The sequence below is a fragment of the Haliotis asinina genome, chromosome 7 (assembly GCF_037392515.1).
Source record: "Haliotis asinina isolate JCU_RB_2024 chromosome 7, JCU_Hal_asi_v2, whole genome shotgun sequence".
NCBI lineage: Eukaryota > Metazoa > Mollusca > Gastropoda > Lepetellida > Haliotidae > Haliotis > Haliotis asinina.
The window spans coordinates 47,334,066-47,354,839 of record NC_090286.1 but is presented as its reverse complement, the minus strand read 5'-3'; the positions used below and the strand labels follow the sequence as shown (position 1 = coordinate 47,354,839).

The window sequence follows — 20,774 nt, the reverse complement described above, 5'->3', positions numbered from 1 at the left end:
GTTTTATCATGTATAAGTTTCCGTCCAGATATTTGCAGTCGCCAAAACGGACGTCGACTGCATTTTTATTCAACCACACCGAAGTGTTCGATTTTTGTTTCTCATCAGCCTTATGTTGACTAGTTTCTTCCACAGCAAAAATACTTATTTCCTGGATGCCACATCTACACTGATGAAACGAAGTTAAAAATTTTCTGAGAAATCCTATCTGATGAATGAACAGCCGGTGTCAAAGGTTTGCAATAAAGAGTTTTTGGAGATAGTGTAAATATGAATAGAATAATCAGTATCTGTTATCTGTGCAGACAGATTCCACACTGGAAAAAGGTCAAATTGCAGATTTTGTGAATAAAGTATCCAGAGCACCGAGACTCTCAAAAATTTCATAAAATATGTCTCTTTGTGTCCAAGATACATCAAGATAATATAAAAAGACTGAATGAAATTTCCTTGTCATATCTAGAAGGTATGTATTGTGGTCATACAATCTATTTCGCTAAAGAGATTCCATTACAAGGTGCTATTGGGGATAATCTCAAAGAGTTAACGAAAATGCCACCCAGAACACATCGACAGGCTTTGAAAGTGTATCCCACTGTAAACTACACTCGGTTAATTTCTTAACTTTAGGGAAAACCTTTGAAAGTTGAAAGCTTCATCGATCCCGATTTTGCCGTGGAGGCGGGCCGCGCAACAGATGGAGAAGATGAATGGAAGCTTTCGTATTTTCAAAGCTGATGATCAGTACAAAGAGACTTTCATGAGCAGGTCACTTTTATAAATGACCTGTGAGGGTTGATCATGAAGAGGAACACTTTTTATGGGTATACAACATACAACTTCTTTATTGCAGTGAAGTGTTTCGTTGAAGATCCAAACACTGTTATCATGCAAATGATGCGCAATATATGCTCAGGGAGACAAATATACATGGCGGTTATTTGAGTTCATACAATAGAGGAGGTTGATCTACAGTGTGTTGACATGATACTTGCTGTGAAAGAAAAAATGATAGCAGCCAGTGGACAAGGGTGGGTTATTCTTGATTAAGCTTAATTAATTGATTGAAAGCCGTAGGGATGTAATAACCTTGATCCCTGTTGATTGTCAGTCAGAGTCGTTTAATGTTGATTGCCTCTAAGAGTTTTCTTGTCTTCATTTCTGACTAGTTGGTTTCTAAGATGTTGATGTTGTTCAAAGGATGGTATAGTTCGGGTGGGTTTGAGTGTGGTCGGAAATAACTGATTTGGATTTTGCTCTACTAATGTCTGATGTTCCTTGATTCGCAGGTTCATGTGGCAGGACGTTTCTGTTATGTACATTCGCATTGAATGTGGTAGGTAAGAGGTAAGCCTTAAGAATCCTCTTTGTTACTTGTAGTTGGTGTACCGTTGGCTTGTAGGATATCCTGAATTGATGTGCCTCTCTGGAACACAACATCTATGTTGGCTTGCTTGCTAAGTAGTCTGCAGATTGTTTCGACATGTGGTATGCTGAAGGTGAACGGGACTAATAGTTGATGTGGTGGTTTGGGTTGAGGGTGGTCTTGATGGTTCTGTTGACTAGGTTAGCTGGGTGCTGGTTAAGATTTATGAAGACATATCGGGGCGGGGGGGGGGGGGGGGGGGGGGCGGGGTCAAACACGACTTGGACGTCGAGGAATGGTAGCATGTTGTCGGTTTTTTTTGTTCCATTGTGAATTTCAGCGTTGTTGTTGGGCATTAAGGTAATCGAGAAGGCAGATGGCGTTTATTTTTCCGGAACCAGCATATTAGTGTGACTGGTGAGGTGAGGAGGGCCTTGTCTTCATGTTCTGTCATGTGTATCTCGGTGATGATGGAGCCCCACCAGACAAACTGGTCACAGGATTCATGTATTACGTGAACATGGGACTTGTTTTAGCACGGGGTTGTAATGGTTGCCTTAGGACCTATCCTTGTGTTGTCTTTTCATTATTATGGACTTTCTGGTATATGACAATTATGAGGCAGGGGCTGCACGTGGTCTTCAACAGTTTCCGATCAAAGTGTCCACAGGGATTAATTGATATGGTATGCCTCTTCCAATACATGCGCAAAATAATCAAGGTATATATTCCTCTACGATCAACTGCACTGCAAGAAGTAAATATTTATACATGTATGTGAAGATCCATATTATACATCACGATGAACCATCCGCATGAAGGAAAGTATTTTGCTATAAGACAGTCTGTGAATAATACAGTGTGAATCAGACAATCCAGTGATTGCACGTATCGATCACCGCAAATAGGGTTACGATGAGACGAATGAGGCACGATGGCGAGTCTGGCGACCCGCAAGCATCAGTTGATTCCAGAAATCATGCATAAGTTGGCTGTTTCAGTCTTCACATTTGAAGTCATGAAAACACATGTTAACTGCATTTCTATTCAACCGCACCGAAGAGTTCGTTCTTTGTTTCTCATAAATCTTATGTTGACTGGTCACTTTGACAACACAAATACTTCTTTCCTGGATGCTGCATCTATACTGATCACACAACGAAATGAACAACAACATTCAAGTGCGCATAAGAAACCACAGTTACAGCGAACAAGAAGTGGTGACCCTTTGAGTTCGTCATAATAGTTTAGAGTATTGTGGTGACTATTTGATTTTTCTGACATGACTGGTGAAGATAGGCCGAATTAAGACATAACGGGTCTGTGATCCCTCTGAGAATGCCAGTGTCAGTATCCAAATACAGCACGAACAATCATTTGCATCAAGGAAAGTTATTTTGTTCTGTTATATGGCAATACCACTGTCTCTATTAATCAATTTTAGACCAGACAATCCAGTGAATGCACGTATCGATCCACACAATAGAGATACGATGACATGCATGAGCCATGTTAGTGAGTCTGGCAACCCGCCAGCGTTGTTTGATTCGTTTTATCATGTATAAGTTTCCGTCCAGATATTTGCAGTCGCCAAAACGGACGTCGACTGCATTTTTATTCAACCACACCGAAGTGTTCGATTTTTGTTTCTCATCAGCCTTATGTTGACTAGTTTCTTCCACAGCAAAAATACTTATTTCCTGGATGCCACATCTACACTGATGAAACGAAGTTAAAAACAACAATGAAATGCGCATGGGAAACCACAGTTACAACGCTTGGTTCACTGCAATCATAGTTTAGAGTATTGTGGTGACTATTTGAATTTTCTGACATGACTGGTAAAAGGCTAGCCGAATTATGACATAAAGCGTCTGTGATCCCGCTGTGAATGTGGCCCACAATCCGCCGTTTCGACGTCATGGATATGCCTTACTTTGCAGTGTGCATCCCAGGAGCTATCAAACGCCTGGTCATACCTCTCACTGTTAAGTCCGACGGAGAAGTCAGGGTCAGAAATATATATCCACTCCCTAATGGCTGTCGGAAAGACAAATACAATCTGGCATAAGTGTTCAAGCGTTGTGAGCTGTCTATTCACATAAACAAACATAGTCGGAGACCCTTGTAACCGAAAACAAATTGTATATACTGTCTCACGGGATTGCACCCGTGAACTTGACTGCGCCTATCAGTTGCACCTGAGAGTGGAACACCCAACTCCAGACCGACATATTCCATTACCTTGCTGACACGCCATGCAAACAGCAGACGAGATGCTCTTGCAAATGAGTGACCAGAAGTCATAAGAACACTGATAGGTCCATATATCACCGTTGGAATTGCGGCTGATAACTGTGTGCTGCCTCAGATATTACTGTAAGTCCCAAAGCAGACAGAGACAAAATAAACCATTCTGTGAAACGATATGACAAAATGATATATAAATTCAGACGTGACGTTGGATCACAAGACGTTGAACAGTTCACATCCTGACACAACGCATGATGTGAGGCTGGACACCACCACCTCAAACTCCAGCCCCACCAACCCACCACACCTAACCGTACCCATCAACAACATTATGGACCTGACATCTTACTCAAAGCTGTGCTAAACTAACACACACGAAAAGATCAGACTTTAAAACAATGCTTTAATTAATCGCCCAAATTTAGTGCAAAGTTATAGTAAATATCGGTTCACATACGTTAAGTGTAAGCATGCATTTGGTGATTCAGTGGACTGCTCTCTTTTGAAATGATTCAAAAGCACACGTGAGTACTTGTGCCAAATAATGTTCTCTTCCGCATGGTCAAATTGATTAATGCTGAATTCATCAGGGAGAGATAATACAATCACGTTTGCTTAACTTAAATTTTGTCATGAAGACTTATAAAGTTAGTGACTCTTATAGCACAAATAATTACTGTAGACGCCATTAGATCGAATAAGCGTAAGTAGGTTCCACATTTATTGATGTATTCGCTACCTCAACCTAATTAATTAATGCTGCTATATCTCTATGGTCAAGGTAATTAAAAGAGAGGACATGGTGGGTCCACTGGTAGCGGTTAGTGAGTGAGTTCAGTTTTACGCCGCACTCATTACTACTAGTATTCCAGCTGTGTGGAGGCGGTCTTTAAATAATCGAGTCTGGACAAGACAATCCGCTTATCAACAGCATGGGCATCGATCTGCGCAAATGAGAACCGATGACATGTGTCAACCAAGTCAGCGATCCTTTTTACAAACATGGGTTGCTGAAGGCCTATCCTACCCCGGACCTTCACGAGTCGCTGGCGGTTAGCATAGCGTTCTCCATTCTCCATGACAGCAGGACGGGAATAAGGAATGCACTCGTTACGTTGTCATATGTGTCTCTGTATAACTTGAAGAGATGCCTTAAGAGACCCGCAAAGATCCGGTCAGATATGATCTTATGTATCCCATGCCTGTCGTGAGAGGTGACTAACGGGGTGTGACGGTCAGGTTCGCTGATTTGGTTCATACATTTCATCGTTTCCCAATTACGTACGTCGATGCTCATGCTGCTGATTACTGTAATTAATTTCGAAAAATCTCGACAATAGTGGTGACAACTGTCTGAGCACTCACCAATGCTCCAGTTATATTACTCGTCATATAACTGGAGCATTGGTGAGTGCTCAGACACTCACTCACTCTTAACACAAATATACAAAACAGTTGTCACCACTATTGTCGAGATTTTTCGCAATTAATTACACGATGCAGAGAGTCTTCTATGAACGGAGTCATAATATATCTTGTCACGTCAAGAATTGCAAACTTTCTTGGCTGCATTGATAATGTTAAAGACAATTCTGATCACAAAAATAATGCTTCTACACAAAATCGAGATAATAAATTCCTGCACAGAAATATTGATATCGATGTAAGTTTTTGTAACAACAGAAATACTACACGATAACAGTGAAAACAGTGTGCTACATGTCATTACGTATATGGAACCGAAAAACTTTACTTTTTCATGAAATGGATTATGCATGGAATAACATGTACCCAAATATCCTGCTGCAAGAAAGTGTGTTAATCAAGCAGGACACGCGATCTTGGATCCACAGGTCTGAGGGATTATTTCATTGATTTTCGATCTGTAAACCACCCATCATAATATATGTAATTTGAACTGGCAATAGCTGGTCATGTTTACTTCGATTAAAAGGCGACACCTTTACGGATTCCCAGATAGACACTTATCGAGCAGTCTGGAGCTTGTCTAGACACAGCAGAAGAGAGTGATACTCTCACTTCCGTGAGATTATATATCTTTCCATCAGGTATTGGCGCGTCGAGTAACATGGTGCTTTTTGTGTATCTTCTCCACACCGTGGAAGAAGTTCGATTTCTCATAGGAGCACAACGTGTAAAGCCAATTCCATGTTGAAAAAGAAAAGTCTCCAGTTTTTATTCACTTTTGCGTTTAGTAATCGTGAATTTTTACAATATATTCCCCAAAGGGCTTTGTTGTAATTTACAAGATGAATGAGATATGTCCGATGAGTTTTAAGATTTCTGCGAATACAAGAATGTGTGCAGAGAGAAGAATGTATCCTACAGCCTTACTGGTATTTTGTGCATTACTTCCTAAATGCTACATGTGAATCATGTACCTGCCAGGTGGTATATTTATGATGACATCATAGCGATTAAGTATTCCGTTGTGCTGAAAGCAAACGAAATGGGCTTGTGCTCTGTCAGGAAATATCTATACCTGGCGGGAGAACGTCAAACAGCCATTATGCCAGATGTTTCCAGTGTTGTTAAAGCTGACGAGGTGCATGATGGCTGAGATGTGGTAAGCTTCCATAGGAATCAAAGAGGCAGTTACCTCTAGAAATGGCAAAATAATAATAATTATGCTGATCTGAAGTGGCAACTTCCCGAGAATGCTGAACTCTAAAGGTATGTTGATCCACAGGCCCTTTGAGTATAAGAACATGTAGGTCAATTTCTCAGGAATCATAACTGATAAATGAACTGGTGACGAAGGTTTGCAATAAAAGGTTTTGGGAGTGTAAATATAAATAGAACAACCAGCATATACTTTCTGTCCAAATAGATTCCACTGGGCTAAAAGGTAAAATAACAGATTTCGTGAATTAAGTACCCACAACACCGAGACTTGCAAAATTCGCATAAATAGTGTTTCTTTGTTTCCTAGACAAGCGCAACACAACTTTTCCAGGGTCGTGAGTGTTCAACGGGGAGCCATCTATCACATCGAAGATACATCAAGACAATGTAGAAGGACTCAACGAAATTTCCTTGTCATCTATAGAAGGTATGTATTGTGGTCATACAATCTATTTCGATAAAGAGATTCCATTACAAGGTGCTATTGAGGATAATCTCAAAGAGTTCCTGAAAATGCCACCCAGAACACGTCAACGGGCTTTGAAAGTGTATCCCACTGTAAACTACACTCATTTAATTTCTTAACTTCAGGGAGACCTTTGAAAGCTTCATCGATTCTAATTTTGCCATGGAGGCGGGTCGGGCAGCAGATGGAGAAGATGAATGGGAGGTTTCGCATTTTCAAAGCCAAGGATCAGTACAAAGAGACTTTCATCAGCAGGTCGCAATGATTCTTTAAGTGACCTATCAGGGTTGATCTTCTTCATCCAAACATCACCTGGTGAAGTAAGCAATAGAAAAATAGGATGAAACTCGTAATGCATCCCTTGGGAAGGCATAAGCCTTGACACCATCTGTAATAGAATATTGTGTCCTTTATGCAATGGGTTTAGCTTTGTTTCACATGCACCAAAATATTCCAAAAACTATCATATACAAAAATAAATTGAAATATTTTACGAAATGTCCTTGATTTTTATAACACTGTTATTTTTTGGTAATATGGATATGTTTTCATCTTTGTAAGTTCATATCTATTAGCAAAATATCATTTCACAACAATAAGTGTAAGGGGCCATAAATGAGAAACGTTACTTGATTAGGGTTACAGTGCTAAAGGCCTTGCTAAAGCATTAGGCAGCATTTTGGAAGGCATTTGAATTGTACCAAATATTTCGGTGTTTCCTTACATGAACACTGGACATGTGTTTGCATGCGGCTCTGATGGCTGCCTTAGCTGATGGCACCATACACTCACCTCTCCGCGAACATCTAGTAAAAGCACCCTCTGATAGTTGTTAAGGTTTTTATTTTGACAGTACAAGAAACCCCCTCAGAACCAGCAAAAAATAATACTGACAGGCCTAAAATATTCTGTATTATGTATTGACCAAAGAGCAAGATACAATGATTCACAATAGACATTTCTAGTAGAATGCAACTGAATCAAATCTAAAGTTATAGAGCACAAATATGATATCAACCTCCCAAAGTCTTGCTTTTCAGTGATAAACAGTTCTACTAAATCTTTCACAGCGAGCCTTCTTGAATGTAGATCAACGTTGGCGAAGAGGCAGGCAGATGGAGATAGAGTAATAGTTGTGTCCGTGTGTGTGACGTCAACATAACAACCAGCCTTACATATACACAGTCACTGATTCTTGAGCATTTCAGCGAAGTAGCGAAGCTTCGCGATCGCTCTCATTATGGAAGGCATTTGAATTTAACAAATATTTCGGTGTTTCATTACATGAACACTTGACTTGTTTTGGCATGGGATTATTTATCACCGATAACATGGTACGTAAGTGGCCACAAACATCAATAGTTCAATCGACATTACACTGTCACCCTTCACAGTGTAGATGTCAAATAGTTATATGAACTACCATTTCCGTCCTAGATGCTCACTTAGTTAAGATTTCAAGAAACGTCAGTGTTACCATCCAAGATGGTCACCTAGTTCAAAAGACATCACCATTACCATCCTAGATGGTCACTTAGTTCAAGGGACAAAATAATTACCGCCCTAGATGGTCACGGGGACACATCACCTCTAATCTTAAGGTGAATCATTCGTTTTCACATCAGGAAGAAATATGAGGACTTGATTACTTGTCAGCATAGATTAAACCCTGTGGGGTTTCCAAGCAAAGTAGGTTTCCAATACATCATTCCCGTCGTTAGGCGGGAGTCGAGCGACTAAATGCCTGTACAAGTTGACTTCAAATCATTCTTGACTACCTTTGGTCGTGGTATAAACTAACAGTTTGTGTGGACCCGTCTTCATTATGTAAACAGAGTCTATAATCTAATGTGATGGCGTATTGCTGAAATGTTTAGCAATAACACCGTGCAGCTCCCTTCTGGGTCCACCTAGCAGTAAATATTACCAAACCAATTGTTTCTTCTGTTGTGTATTCTTTTCAGAATAAAGAAAATCTTCATGTCTGTGTACAATGTGGAACTACAAATATAGTCAATCAGGGTTCCAGTGAGGAGTACTTGCTGTAAGATTTATATGCCTGTAGCAGGGCGGTGAATGTATATAGTATTATCACGTTCATCGATAAGGTGTGTACAGTGGAGTGTGTATACTGTGCTATGTTCTGTAGTATTCGTCAATACCAGTAACAATGTGCTTAGAATTGGATATCTTGTGTTCCTTATTTTTTGATTTTCACAAGTTTGAGTTTGTTAAATATTACATGTGCATAACTGAATCAATATGCTTAAAGATTCTAAACAAAGAAAAGAGGACTCTTGCGCAAACTACTTGGTGTGTTTATTTTACCACTGTTTCACAGCAAGAAATATACCGAATGTGGGAATGTACTTTTGTCTGAACAAATGGCGAAGAAAACTATCCTCTTCAGTTTCATCAATAAATTGAATTTCCGAATTATGCAGTTTCAAAGAAGATATTTCCGCAAACGATAACACTGAATACAAATGATGAGGGAACCACTCAGGAGTTGATTTATTGTCATAGTAACAAAATTGAATTCGTTTGACGAATACAAATATCGCTCCTTTCTTTGGATTAGTATTAAATCTTCAGTCACACAAATGACATTGAATTTGAATTTCGCTGTTGACTCAAATCAGCACTGCCTGAGAAACTCCAAATGTGTCAGCTGTAATTTTACCTCATTGAAATAGAACGAGATTCGGTGTCCTCAACCCTCCTTCCTAAACCCCCTTAACACACACGCACGCACGCACGCACGCACGCACGCACGCACGCACGCACGCACGCAAACAAACACACACACTAATTGCCTGTGTTCTTATGTATTTCTCCGGGACATGATCAGTTCGTAATATTTAAAATTACGTCATATATTGTATCCAAAATATTGCGTAGATCTGAACATATTTGTTAGTTGGAATTTATGTGACTGTTTGAATGTGTGTCCGCGCGCTTACTTGTAGCTGTAGAGTTCGTCAGTATCCATTCTTGTAAATACCGACTTAAGTAGATCAGGTATTCGGGCACTGTGTCTTCATCGCTTATCATTAATCACTAGTTTGTCTGCTATTATTTAGGGGCCGACTTGATATACTTGGAATGTTGCCGAAAGCCAAAGCAAACAGCGTTCGGCCACTTTGATACAGTGCTACCAACAGTACCATTCGTGTGAATCTGAAATTTCAGCTCGCATTTAGCATAGGATGGCAAGTAAATGACACCGTTATGAGGCCCGTGTGTCCTTTAAACATTTTGAAAATGACAAAATTCAGAAGCTTCTTTTGTGCACTTGTCACTCCTTTCTTCGTTTGCTTATCTATTAATTGATAAGTATATAAATAGTAATGTCTCTTTAAAAGCTGGTCTTAAATCTATTGTTTTGTCAAAATGACAGCTGTGTATTTCAATAGCTAGATATTCTTAAATTGTCATCACCAAATAAGGCGGATTTGCTGTGTGCTGAAATGCGTTTTTTGAAATGTTTGGGGGAAATATTCTATGACAAAAGTAGTGGCTATTCAATCTGGGGATTGTGTATCAATTGGTAACCAAGTGGCATGAACCATTTATAAAATGATTATTCCATTCTTTCATTCGTGTGTTATATGCAAAGACTGAAATTTTGTGAAAGCGATTTCAGTTATTTGTACGTGAATATGGCCATTGTAATCATAGTTCATTATTATGGTAACCTTTGAAATTCTGGGACATCGTTGGAATTCACTGTCAGCAACCTTCGAACATTCGCAGATACTTTGCTACCCTCAGGACGAGTATGACAGAATGAACCAGAATGATATTGGATGAAGACTATGCCTCTGGGTATCTGGCGTTCAGCGACAAAACTCAATCAGATATTCCTGGTAACCTGTTGAACTGTTCATCTCATTTACAATGCATAATATCAATGGTTCTGACATCTTTCTGTTTGATGAACCTACTATTTTAATCGTGCAATAAAAGAGTATACCAACATGCATTGGTAATAATGCTGGCACACAAAGTACCTCCGTCCCTTGTCTTGAGCAAATGTGCCAAAGAAACATTTCTTTATGCTTTCTCAGTATTCACGAAAAATCATTTTGAAATGCATCCACTCCTGTTTTTAAAGATAACAAGATAAATTTGATGTCCTCTCTCAGTTTCTATATGTCGAGATTGAATTAGTTATTCATGGAATGTGAATTTGATGTGTTGATGAATCCATATAACTGGGGTTCACATCAATTTAAAGCGTGAATTGATGTTCAAATGAAAAGAGGTGTGTTCAGTTGAAGTATAATGGCCAGGTACGCGTTGTTTCGAGAAGTACTAGGCATAATTATCTTAAATCGTTTTTCAAAATATTATATGTCTTTCCTCAACTACTACCTAAAACACTGAAGAAACCTTTAGTTTTAAATAATCATTTAAAATACGTTTCTTCTGTTTCACAACAAAGAATGAATATTCAGTGAAGAATGGAATTCCAAGACCGAGGTTAACCATAAACAATTTGTTGTTTTTGAGGTTATCCAAGAAAGGAGAGAGAAAGATATTATCACATTTAAACTGAGTGAGCGCGCGTGTGTGTGTGCGTGCGTGCGTGCGTGCGTGTGTGTTTGTGTATGTGTTTGAGTGTATCTGTGTGTCTATGTGTGTGTTTCTGTGTGTGTGTCTCTCTCTCTCTCTCTCTCGCTCTGTGTGTGTGTGTGTGTGTGCGTGTGTCCTTCATCAGGCATATTGACCCTTGATGGTCCAGGGTAGAACAGGCCTTAATCAACCCATGCTTGCCATAAAAGGCGACTGTGCTTGTTGCGAGAGGCGACTAACGAGATCGGGTGGTCAGGCTCACTGACTTGGTTGACGCATGTCATCTGTTCCCTATTGCGTAGATCGATGCTTATGCTGTTGGTCACTGGATTGTCAGGTCCAGACTTGGTCATTTACAGACTGCCGTCATACAGCTAGAATATTTGTGTTAGTTAACAAATCAACCAGCTAACTGTTAACCGAAGGAAATCTGGACATTTCCAGATATTTGTTGTACGAGGTCGTCACAAATGTTCTGCGTTACACAATATCGTAACGAAGACTATGTCAAATATTTTCAAGGTGTCCTGAAACAATGGGTATCCATTATTCTTTTGATAGTAGTGAATAATTCTGATTTATTTGTTTGCTTGTGGTATCTTGCTTAATATAATGTTCCACGCCAACATGGGCTTGAAAACCAAACCTTTCAATTCCCTCACTTCAAGTACCCCCAGCTTTTCAATATTCCGCCTCATCGAAACAGAATAATTCTGGAAACTATATACATTTATTTCCATTCCAGCTGCTTTCCATAATGTATAGTAACTTTTTTCTGTGAAACAGTATCCGCAACAGCAGACACATCGTCTTTGTATGATGATGCAAATAGATGTGAAATCGCTGTTAATGAAAAGGTTCTCACTCGATACGTGGTGGGTGTATCCAAGGCTGTCATCTAAAGGCATAACTCTTTTCAACTCTGCGTTCCTTAACGACAAAAAACGTATTTTGTTTTTCTTTTTTCTTTTTGTGCTACAAGTATTATGCTCTGATGGGTCTGTCTAACTCCTGGCATTTACAAATTTATCACATAGGTTGTTGGCTCTACCACTTGCATTTGATGGTTTATTGGTCGTAGGTTCAATATATCACCGAGTCGTGTTGGATACAGTTGGCATTACTGATCTAAAGTATAATTTTATAGAAAGTAAATCACAACCTGGCGTTAAAACACCGGTTCTGTGTCTGGCAATATGCCTTTGGTGCGTGCTAGGAAAGCATCAATTTCGTGATTCTGTCCACTCCAAGTGTGTACGTTATTAAACATTAACACATCAACTCTCCTTGCCGAGATCTGCGCAGAGGTTGTTGTCGTTAGGTCACCATCGGGGTGATTATACGGCAGCTATTTTCATGTCCAGTACGACAAGATTACAAGGAATGAAGCCACATAACGGAATCGGATGTCAGTAATTAAGGGTTTATTAATGATCATTCTATACCATACGTTGTTGGTACAACATGCAGCCCACAGCTATCAACATCACTCTTACATCCTACATGCCACCCATCATACGGGTGGGTCCCAGCACGGATACGATAGGTCATTTTGACTTCCAGCCAACCATTTTTCACACACGCGCACGCACACACTCGCACACAAACACACACGCAGGTCCCCGATACACCTGATCATGCTCACATCTTACATACCACGTGTCATACACGTGTCCTAGCACGGATATAGTAGGTCATTCCCGCACACAACATACACATGCACACACACGAACACGCACACGCACAGAGGTCCCAGCACGGATATGCCTGATCATTCTCACATCCTACATACCACGCAACATATACATGGGTCCCAGTACGGATACAATAGATCATTCTGACTTCCCGCATACTACAACATACACGCGCGCGCAAGTACGCACGCACGTACACAACAAACACACGCAGATGTTTCCGCACGGATATACCTGATCATTCTCACATACACCATATGCCACGACATATACACTTGGATCCCCGCACGGATAATGTATAGGTCATTTTGACATTTCATGTACTACAGCACACTCACAGATGTCCCAGCACGGATATTCCAGGTCATTCTCACACACATATACCACAACACGTACACTTGGATCATGCTGGTGAATTTGAGGTGGTAGAACCAAGTGACTCATTTGAGAAAAAAGTGATTATGATTTTACGTCGTTTTTAGCAATATTTCAGTGTCGTGGGGGGTGACCTTAGCTATCCAGGTCGAAGTCTGGAACCACGGCCGCGTCCTACCACACGCGTCATAACACCGTCCTTTTTGACTGGATTGTTTTAGTAAGGGCATATACTGTATTAGTGATGCAGTGCTATAAGACTGGTGTTACTTTGTGCATCATCTCGCAAAAGTCATGTAAGGTGTCATCCATGGACATCGGAATCGAGATGAGTCACAGAGTTATCGCCCTTGTGTTGACAGGCGCACCACTTTCTGTCGACCTGCTAGTAACTCAGATGCCAATGCATTTTACTGATTTAAGCAATATACGAATAATTAGCAACAATTTAATACATCTATCGATTTTAAAGGATCTGTACTATTAACGGACTGGCCTTGTCAGATGTGGAACGGTGGCATAGCCTTGTGGTTAAATCTTTCGCTCGTCACGCCAAAGACCCTGGTTCGATTCCCCACATGGGTACAATGAGTGAAGATCATGAAGATCAAGAAGATCATGAAGATCATTTCTGACACACCCATGCCGTATTATTGCTGGAATGCTGCTAAAACTAACCTCACCCTTCTCAGACAGTACATACGGGTGATGTCACAGTCAGATGTACGATACAAATCCCATGTTTGAGCAGTTGACTTGGCTTTGAGTGAATTTGTGATGGGTGTTCGTGATGGGACGAAATACGTTCACCTTTCCGCAAACACTTTCTGTTTTTGCAATTTAAGAACATGATTTCGTGAGTGAGTGAGTGAGTGAGTGAGTGAGTGAGTGACAATGTACGTGTACACGGATAGGAGTAGTGGCCCTGTATTTCAGTGATGTGGAGAAAAATGTCAGATGAAATGCAGGCTTCAGTCGGTTATTAATTTGTCTGCATCCACACGCTGACATTACAAAATTCACTTAGACCCCTTTATAACATCTAGTTCATCAAGTACGTAACTTTAACATTCATTCCCATTTTTAAATCACCTTGAGAAAACCATGCTCACTCCGATTAAAACAACCAGTGAAGATTCGACTAGAATAGAGCAACCCATGCATGTCGTAAGAGGCGCAATCGAATCTGGGACCAGATAATCCAGTGATCAACAACATGAGCCTCGATCAACGGAACTGGGATACAATGACATGTGTCAAACAAATCAGCGAGCCTGATAACCCGATTCTGTTAGTCGCCTCTCATGACATGCATGGGGGAATGAAGATCAATTCTAACCTGGATCCTCACGGTTCGAAAATAGACAGTAACGCGGCTAATCAATATTTGAAACCATAGTATAATCCACAAGTGCGGATATGGTGTCAGCAGACCAACCATCCCATTCAAAGGTTGGAGTCAAGAACAACCTGTTGTTTGCTTAGCACGGAAACTGACAACAAAATTGTACAGATTTTACGACTGCTTCAAAGTATAGCGACGCAAACATTATACACATCTTCCGTTCACTTTTAAATGCCTACTATGGACTGTTTGAAGCGAAAACGTACCAATGAATTTCACCTTAAGCAAAAACACTGAATAGAATAAAGTGAAATTGCGAATCCTCACAATTTTACCTTTGAATCTTTGAATCTATGATCATCTGTTAACCAACTGAATGAAATTCTGAGACTTAAATTTTCAATTGGCAAAGTAAAATTGTGAGGATTCGCATTTCACTTTCTTTGGTTTACTTTTTTGTCTGAAGTGAAATTCATCGGTACGTTTTCGCAGAAAACAGACTATATATGTGAAATACAGCTGTGTCACATCCTGAAGGGGTGCGTCAAGTTTGCGACCTTTCATGCTTCGCTGGTCTACCCTCCAACCGCTTATGTTCGTTTGCCCCTTGTTACATAGCCTCTATAGCCGTACATGCTCGTGTGTGTGTGCGTGCGTGCGTTAATGCGTGGGTGTGTGCGTCTGTGCGCGTCTTGTAACAATACCGGTGGTAGGGCTTTGGGCAGGATAGCGGTAGACTTTAAATGTGTGTCCAGCCCCCTAGGCCACGATAATCTTGGCTGGTACGACATACGTTGTACTGGATGAAACCGATTTCAACTCTCTTATGGATATTTTCCTTCGTTCCTATTATTTGGTTTACTCAACACTATGCAATATTTTCAGGTAAACCATGAATGTCCGTATTCGAACGTGTGACTGGTATTATGAGCAATGCAATGACATGCAGTCAATCCTGGCGCCGGACCGGACAAGCGAGATCCAACTTCGGGTACCGGTGACAGCCTCTTGACAGGAGAGTCCTCGAAAATGTACACACACACAAACATTGAAGCAAACAAGAAAGACACAGAAATGAATGCATCAAATATTTAATGAGACATATCACAGGCGCAGTTCACGTAGGAGATGACAGTTCTTCACAATTATGCAACATACCTACTATACATACTATGTACACATCACACAACACATGTATATTGCAGGGACTAACATGACTCATGGCTTTACATTATGCGTAGGGTTAAATGGGTATATTGCACTACATCTACATAGCAGACTGTGTCCGTCATCATTTCCAAGAAACAGTGTTGTTAGATTCAATGAAAATACCGAAGAAAGATTTATTTGCCACAGTGACAAAATTGACAAATTATGTGATACATATATGTAAAACAGCCTTGATTCGTGATATGAAATAAACGTATGATTTTACAAGGTTTGACAAATATTCTCATTACATCTACACCGTATATCTCTATAATGTACAATGTAAAAATTAATGTTAATACTCACTAGAAAATGAACCCAGATCACATGTCCAGTCATTTATAACCTAATGAAAGACTGAATCCGATTCAGTTTAGAAAAGTGATTTGAAAGTGGGTCCACAGACATTTGTTTGGAAGCAAAATGCATTAAAAGAAACAATACCCTCCAGTCGTCTTAAACAGAAGTAAGTATTGAATGTTTTTCATTTGAGAACAGTCATTTGATAAAGGCACCGCGAAGATTTGAGATTTGTTTAGAACAAAATGAGTGTGAGACATACAAAATCCTCCGCATCTATGATACATGGCAAATATGTCAGATTTTCCACTCACTTTCAACATGAAGTTTTGGATTTGTCTGTTTACATACTGGAGTGAACCAGTATGATATCAGTGTCTCAACCCCCTGTCGGTTATTCCAGGCTCTTTAACGTTCGGAAACAACCCCCTGTCGGTTATTCCAGGCTCTTTAACGTTCGGAAACAACCCCCTGTCGGTTATTCCAGGCTCTTTAACGTTCGGAAACAACCCCCTGTCGGCTATTCCAGGCTCTTTAACGTTCGGAAAAGATAAAGCATCCCTTTTTCACAAGATGAATGAGGCAGGAATTTCAGAATGCCATATGTGGGAGTTCCAGCAGAGCTTGGGACGTTGTTCACACGACCTCGTCTGACATTGTTACAGTGCAGTCAATTGTCTTGGGGTGTGACTACTTGGTAGGTTTAAGCTTACAGTTGTCCTCTGTTTTAAGCGGATTTGTGTGCATGATATAAGTACAATTAACGCAGAAAATGACAAAGAAGGATGTAACAGAATAACGCTGAACATTGTGATAAATGAAAGCTACATATTATCTTCGGATATACAAAACGAAGGTTGATATAGAATAGAGGATTGATAGCCGAGAAATGGTTAACAGAACGTGAATATTAAATTCCGAATATACTGAAGACATATGCACGGCTTTGGTACCCGAATAATGCTAAAGTTTAACTCCGGACATAACGAAGTGGATGGAACAGAAAAGGGGTTTCATTTGGAAAGCACGTTAGTATTCAACTTCAAGATATACAGTAAGGAAGGTAGACGACGCAGAATAGGTGATTGATAAGCAATGTTTCTGTGTGCCTTCGTCTGTCAGTATTTACACAGAATTCAGACTTTCATTATTCCACTGACGGCCTGTTGTGTATAACGTTGCGTGATGTCGAAGCGGTTTGGGTCATTGCTATTGCAGTACCGGAATGTGAAGTGTAAGAATATCCGCCATGAACTATGCATTTCTACAGCAGTTCATTAGTAATACTAAAATTTCTTTTTGAGAGACCGTACATTACTAAACTCTAGATTTTCACGTGGGTACATTTCAAAAACACATGCACGGCAGAATATAATTGAAATGTCTACTTGCACGGCATTGTATAACTGAAATGTCCACTTGCACGACATTATATTTATGAAATACCTATTTGCACGGCATTATTTAACTGAAATGTCTACTTGCATGGGAATATATTTATGAAATACCTACTTGCACGGTGGTATATGGCTGAAATCTCTACTTGCCCGACATATTCTGAACTCTCTACTTGCACGGCAATACATTACTGACATCCCTACATGAACATAGCAAATGAGAGGCAGGCTTGACGTCATCGAATCCATCAAAGGGAATACACCTGTTCATCCTTTGCTGGGGTTTCCCAATCAACGTCCTCATGAGGTTACTTCTGGCAGGGACACGGACAAGTCACCAAATCATACATCATCATGAAAGTTAATACTGAAGGTAACTGAGAACTGAAATAGATAAATCCTAATTACTTACAGGCATGGAAACCACAGATAACATTTCATAATAATTACAACACTAAGATACTCCAAGTCTACTGACATGCAGATTTGACATATCCGTTTTCCAATTTATCAGATTTAACTAATCATTGCTGTTTCCAGTGAAAAGTACACGTACATACATCATCCATTGTGCGTCTTATGTAAATTTGGAATTACGAAATAGACTAAAATGAAACTGCTGTCATGAAATGAGTACTTAGACTTATAATAGATTTTACTTTCTTCTATTCTTCATCCAGTGCATCTCCGTATGACACATGTGATCTTATATACTGCAGTTCTACCACACGTTTTAAGAGAGTATATATTTAAGTATTATCATAATGACCTTTTCATATATGAAATATGTTTGGGAAGTGAACGTGGACCAATTCAAACGATAAACGAAGCGTCCTGTATCATGGCATATTTACATCATATTTAAATTTGATGTATAAAAGAAAATAGTATGTTGTCCTCTTAAATTCAAATAACAAAAATAATTATGCACACGAACAAACACTAATTATGTACATAAAAATACGCTTTGACTATAACATACATCGGAGTTTAATGACCGTCAAACACAACGTCCTTTTTAACTCAGCTACGTGCCATTTATGTATCATTGGGCCATTTTGAATTTTAAACGTGGTCAACACAACAACAATAGAGACTGCGTATGCGCATAATTTCCCTTTGAATTATTAATATGTACATACATTTTGTACTCCAAATATCACAACGGAAACGCATGAAACAGACAGACACAGCATCAGAGTATTTATTTGAACATCTAGTGTCAACATAACTGTAATGATAACAATGAAATGTATCGTCCTAACGACATGCATGGAGATCGTGGAAATAAAAACAATCACATTCTTATGGTGATCTTCTATGTTGTAAGTGTGACGTGAGTTAAACGAATACATACTCATTTTAATTCCTAACAAACAGTCGGGCAAACGAAAGCTTACACAAAGCCTGACAAAAAGGATTTGAACAAATATCAGAAACATCATGAAAACGTTACGTGGCTGCAAATAGGTGCCGAAACATACTTAGGGCCCAAAACATAGACTTGATACCGTTATGGAATACATCATCATTACTAACAGTTTCTTGTCTGTCAGGTTTCTAGCACACATCAAATATGGGTACACTTTCTTTTGCCCTGCACTGTATGATGGCTGACAGCAACATCCTAGCAATACCACATGTCTGTTGCTATTCAATTTGCTATCGTGTGACTTTATATCTGGTCCATAACTTGATTGTCTGGTTTGGTCACATGTCGTCGGCTTATGAGACGAGTATCGGTATGCAGTGTCAAGTAAAACAGTTATCAACCACATTGTGTAACTGCTATAGCTAGCACTCGGGCAGTATATGCATCGCTTGTTAGCGAATACTTCGTGTCATCACTTATTTTCAGTTTTTTAATTAATGTTCACCTCCATTCTAAATTTCTAGCTCAATGGAATCTATTTCATCGGACAATTGAGACAGATCAGTCACTGACTGATGTTTCACATTATAGAATCTTGAACAGCTGTTACCCATTCTGGCTACGAACTATCTATTTTGGAGGGATATATTAATGTTAGTGATCAATACAAATCATGACAACTATGAGTCAGTGCCATCGTTTTCAGTTCCTTTCAGATATGCTGGTAAGCTATAAAGTCTTTGTAACTTCTTGTTCCCATTGATGTCCCCACCTCCACTTGAATCCCTTCTCTTCAGCCTGTGTGCCGCAATGTACTCGTCAATACTGATAAAACTCGCCTTAGTCCTAATTTGAGGCTCAACAAACACATCCATTTCACTGTCACTACTTCCGTTAAGAGTTATGTCCCTTAGTTCTGGCCTCGTTGTGGGCTCTGTAGTACTTCCGATGTGATTTTTTTCGGGATATACACATTCGTTTAGAGAATGATGACTGTTTTCATGTGCTCCCGACACAGAATGTAGTTGATACGCAGGAAAAGAGCCGTTCTGAGACCCTTCCATGTGTGCTGCAAAATGTCTTCGTGATGAACTTGGTCGCTTCCGTTGAGCCACAAACTGCTTGACCCTTCTGAGGAATTTGAAAAACATTGCTTTCCTCAAAAGGATATAGAGCCATGGGTCTAGAATTTGGTTGATACTTGCCAGACGAATGCTAATTAAGTCCTTTTTCACATCGATTTGTCCAGTGATCTGATTTGTGAGAATGTGAACCTGAAATCATATGAAATCATGGAAAGTTAACACACCCACTGACATGAAACACTGGAGGAACGTTTCTAATAAACACGTTAACTGGGTATGGAGCAGAACAATGAATTATCCCTCTTGAACCGGGACGGATCGGGTTTCAATTGACAATTCAATAAATTTCAGGACATGGTGGGATGGGGGTGGGGTGGGTGGATGCGCACCCCTGCACTCCCGTCTGCTAGCATATCCCAATTGTCTCTAGCTACGGATAACACGATTATGTTTATGGTATATCAGGTAGGAGGAATTTCACTGTAACAACGCGAAATTTAGACTAAATTTAGAATCAGATAATTCCTTTCAAATTGAAAAGGAGCACCAGTGAGATAGGAGATCCTGAACCTGAAGATATACGCACTTGCTTCATTTACGACTTTTAGAATTGCAGAAAGGGATGGGAATAAATGATAATTATGCGGTTTGGGGACTGTGAGACACTCTACATACACGCGTACTTTAA

The 20,774-nt window shown here is 39.8% G+C and overlaps 1 protein-coding gene across 10 annotated transcripts in view; it reads right to left on the bottom strand.

Annotated features, from left to right (window-relative positions):
• Positions 1-18,819: 18,819 nt before the first annotated feature.
• Positions 18,820-20,774, bottom strand: part of LOC137291023 (prostaglandin E2 receptor EP3 subtype-like) — an 81,723-nt gene continuing 79,768 nt past the window's right edge. For all 10 annotated transcript variants that reach the window (XM_067822277.1, XM_067822272.1, XM_067822273.1 and 7 more), the window contains one exon: positions 18,820-20,275. In XM_067822277.1, coding sequence (XP_067678378.1) covers positions 19,682-20,275 — 594 coding nt within the window. In that variant the 3' untranslated portion in view covers positions 18,820-19,681. The remainder of the gene's footprint in view (positions 20,276-20,774) is intronic.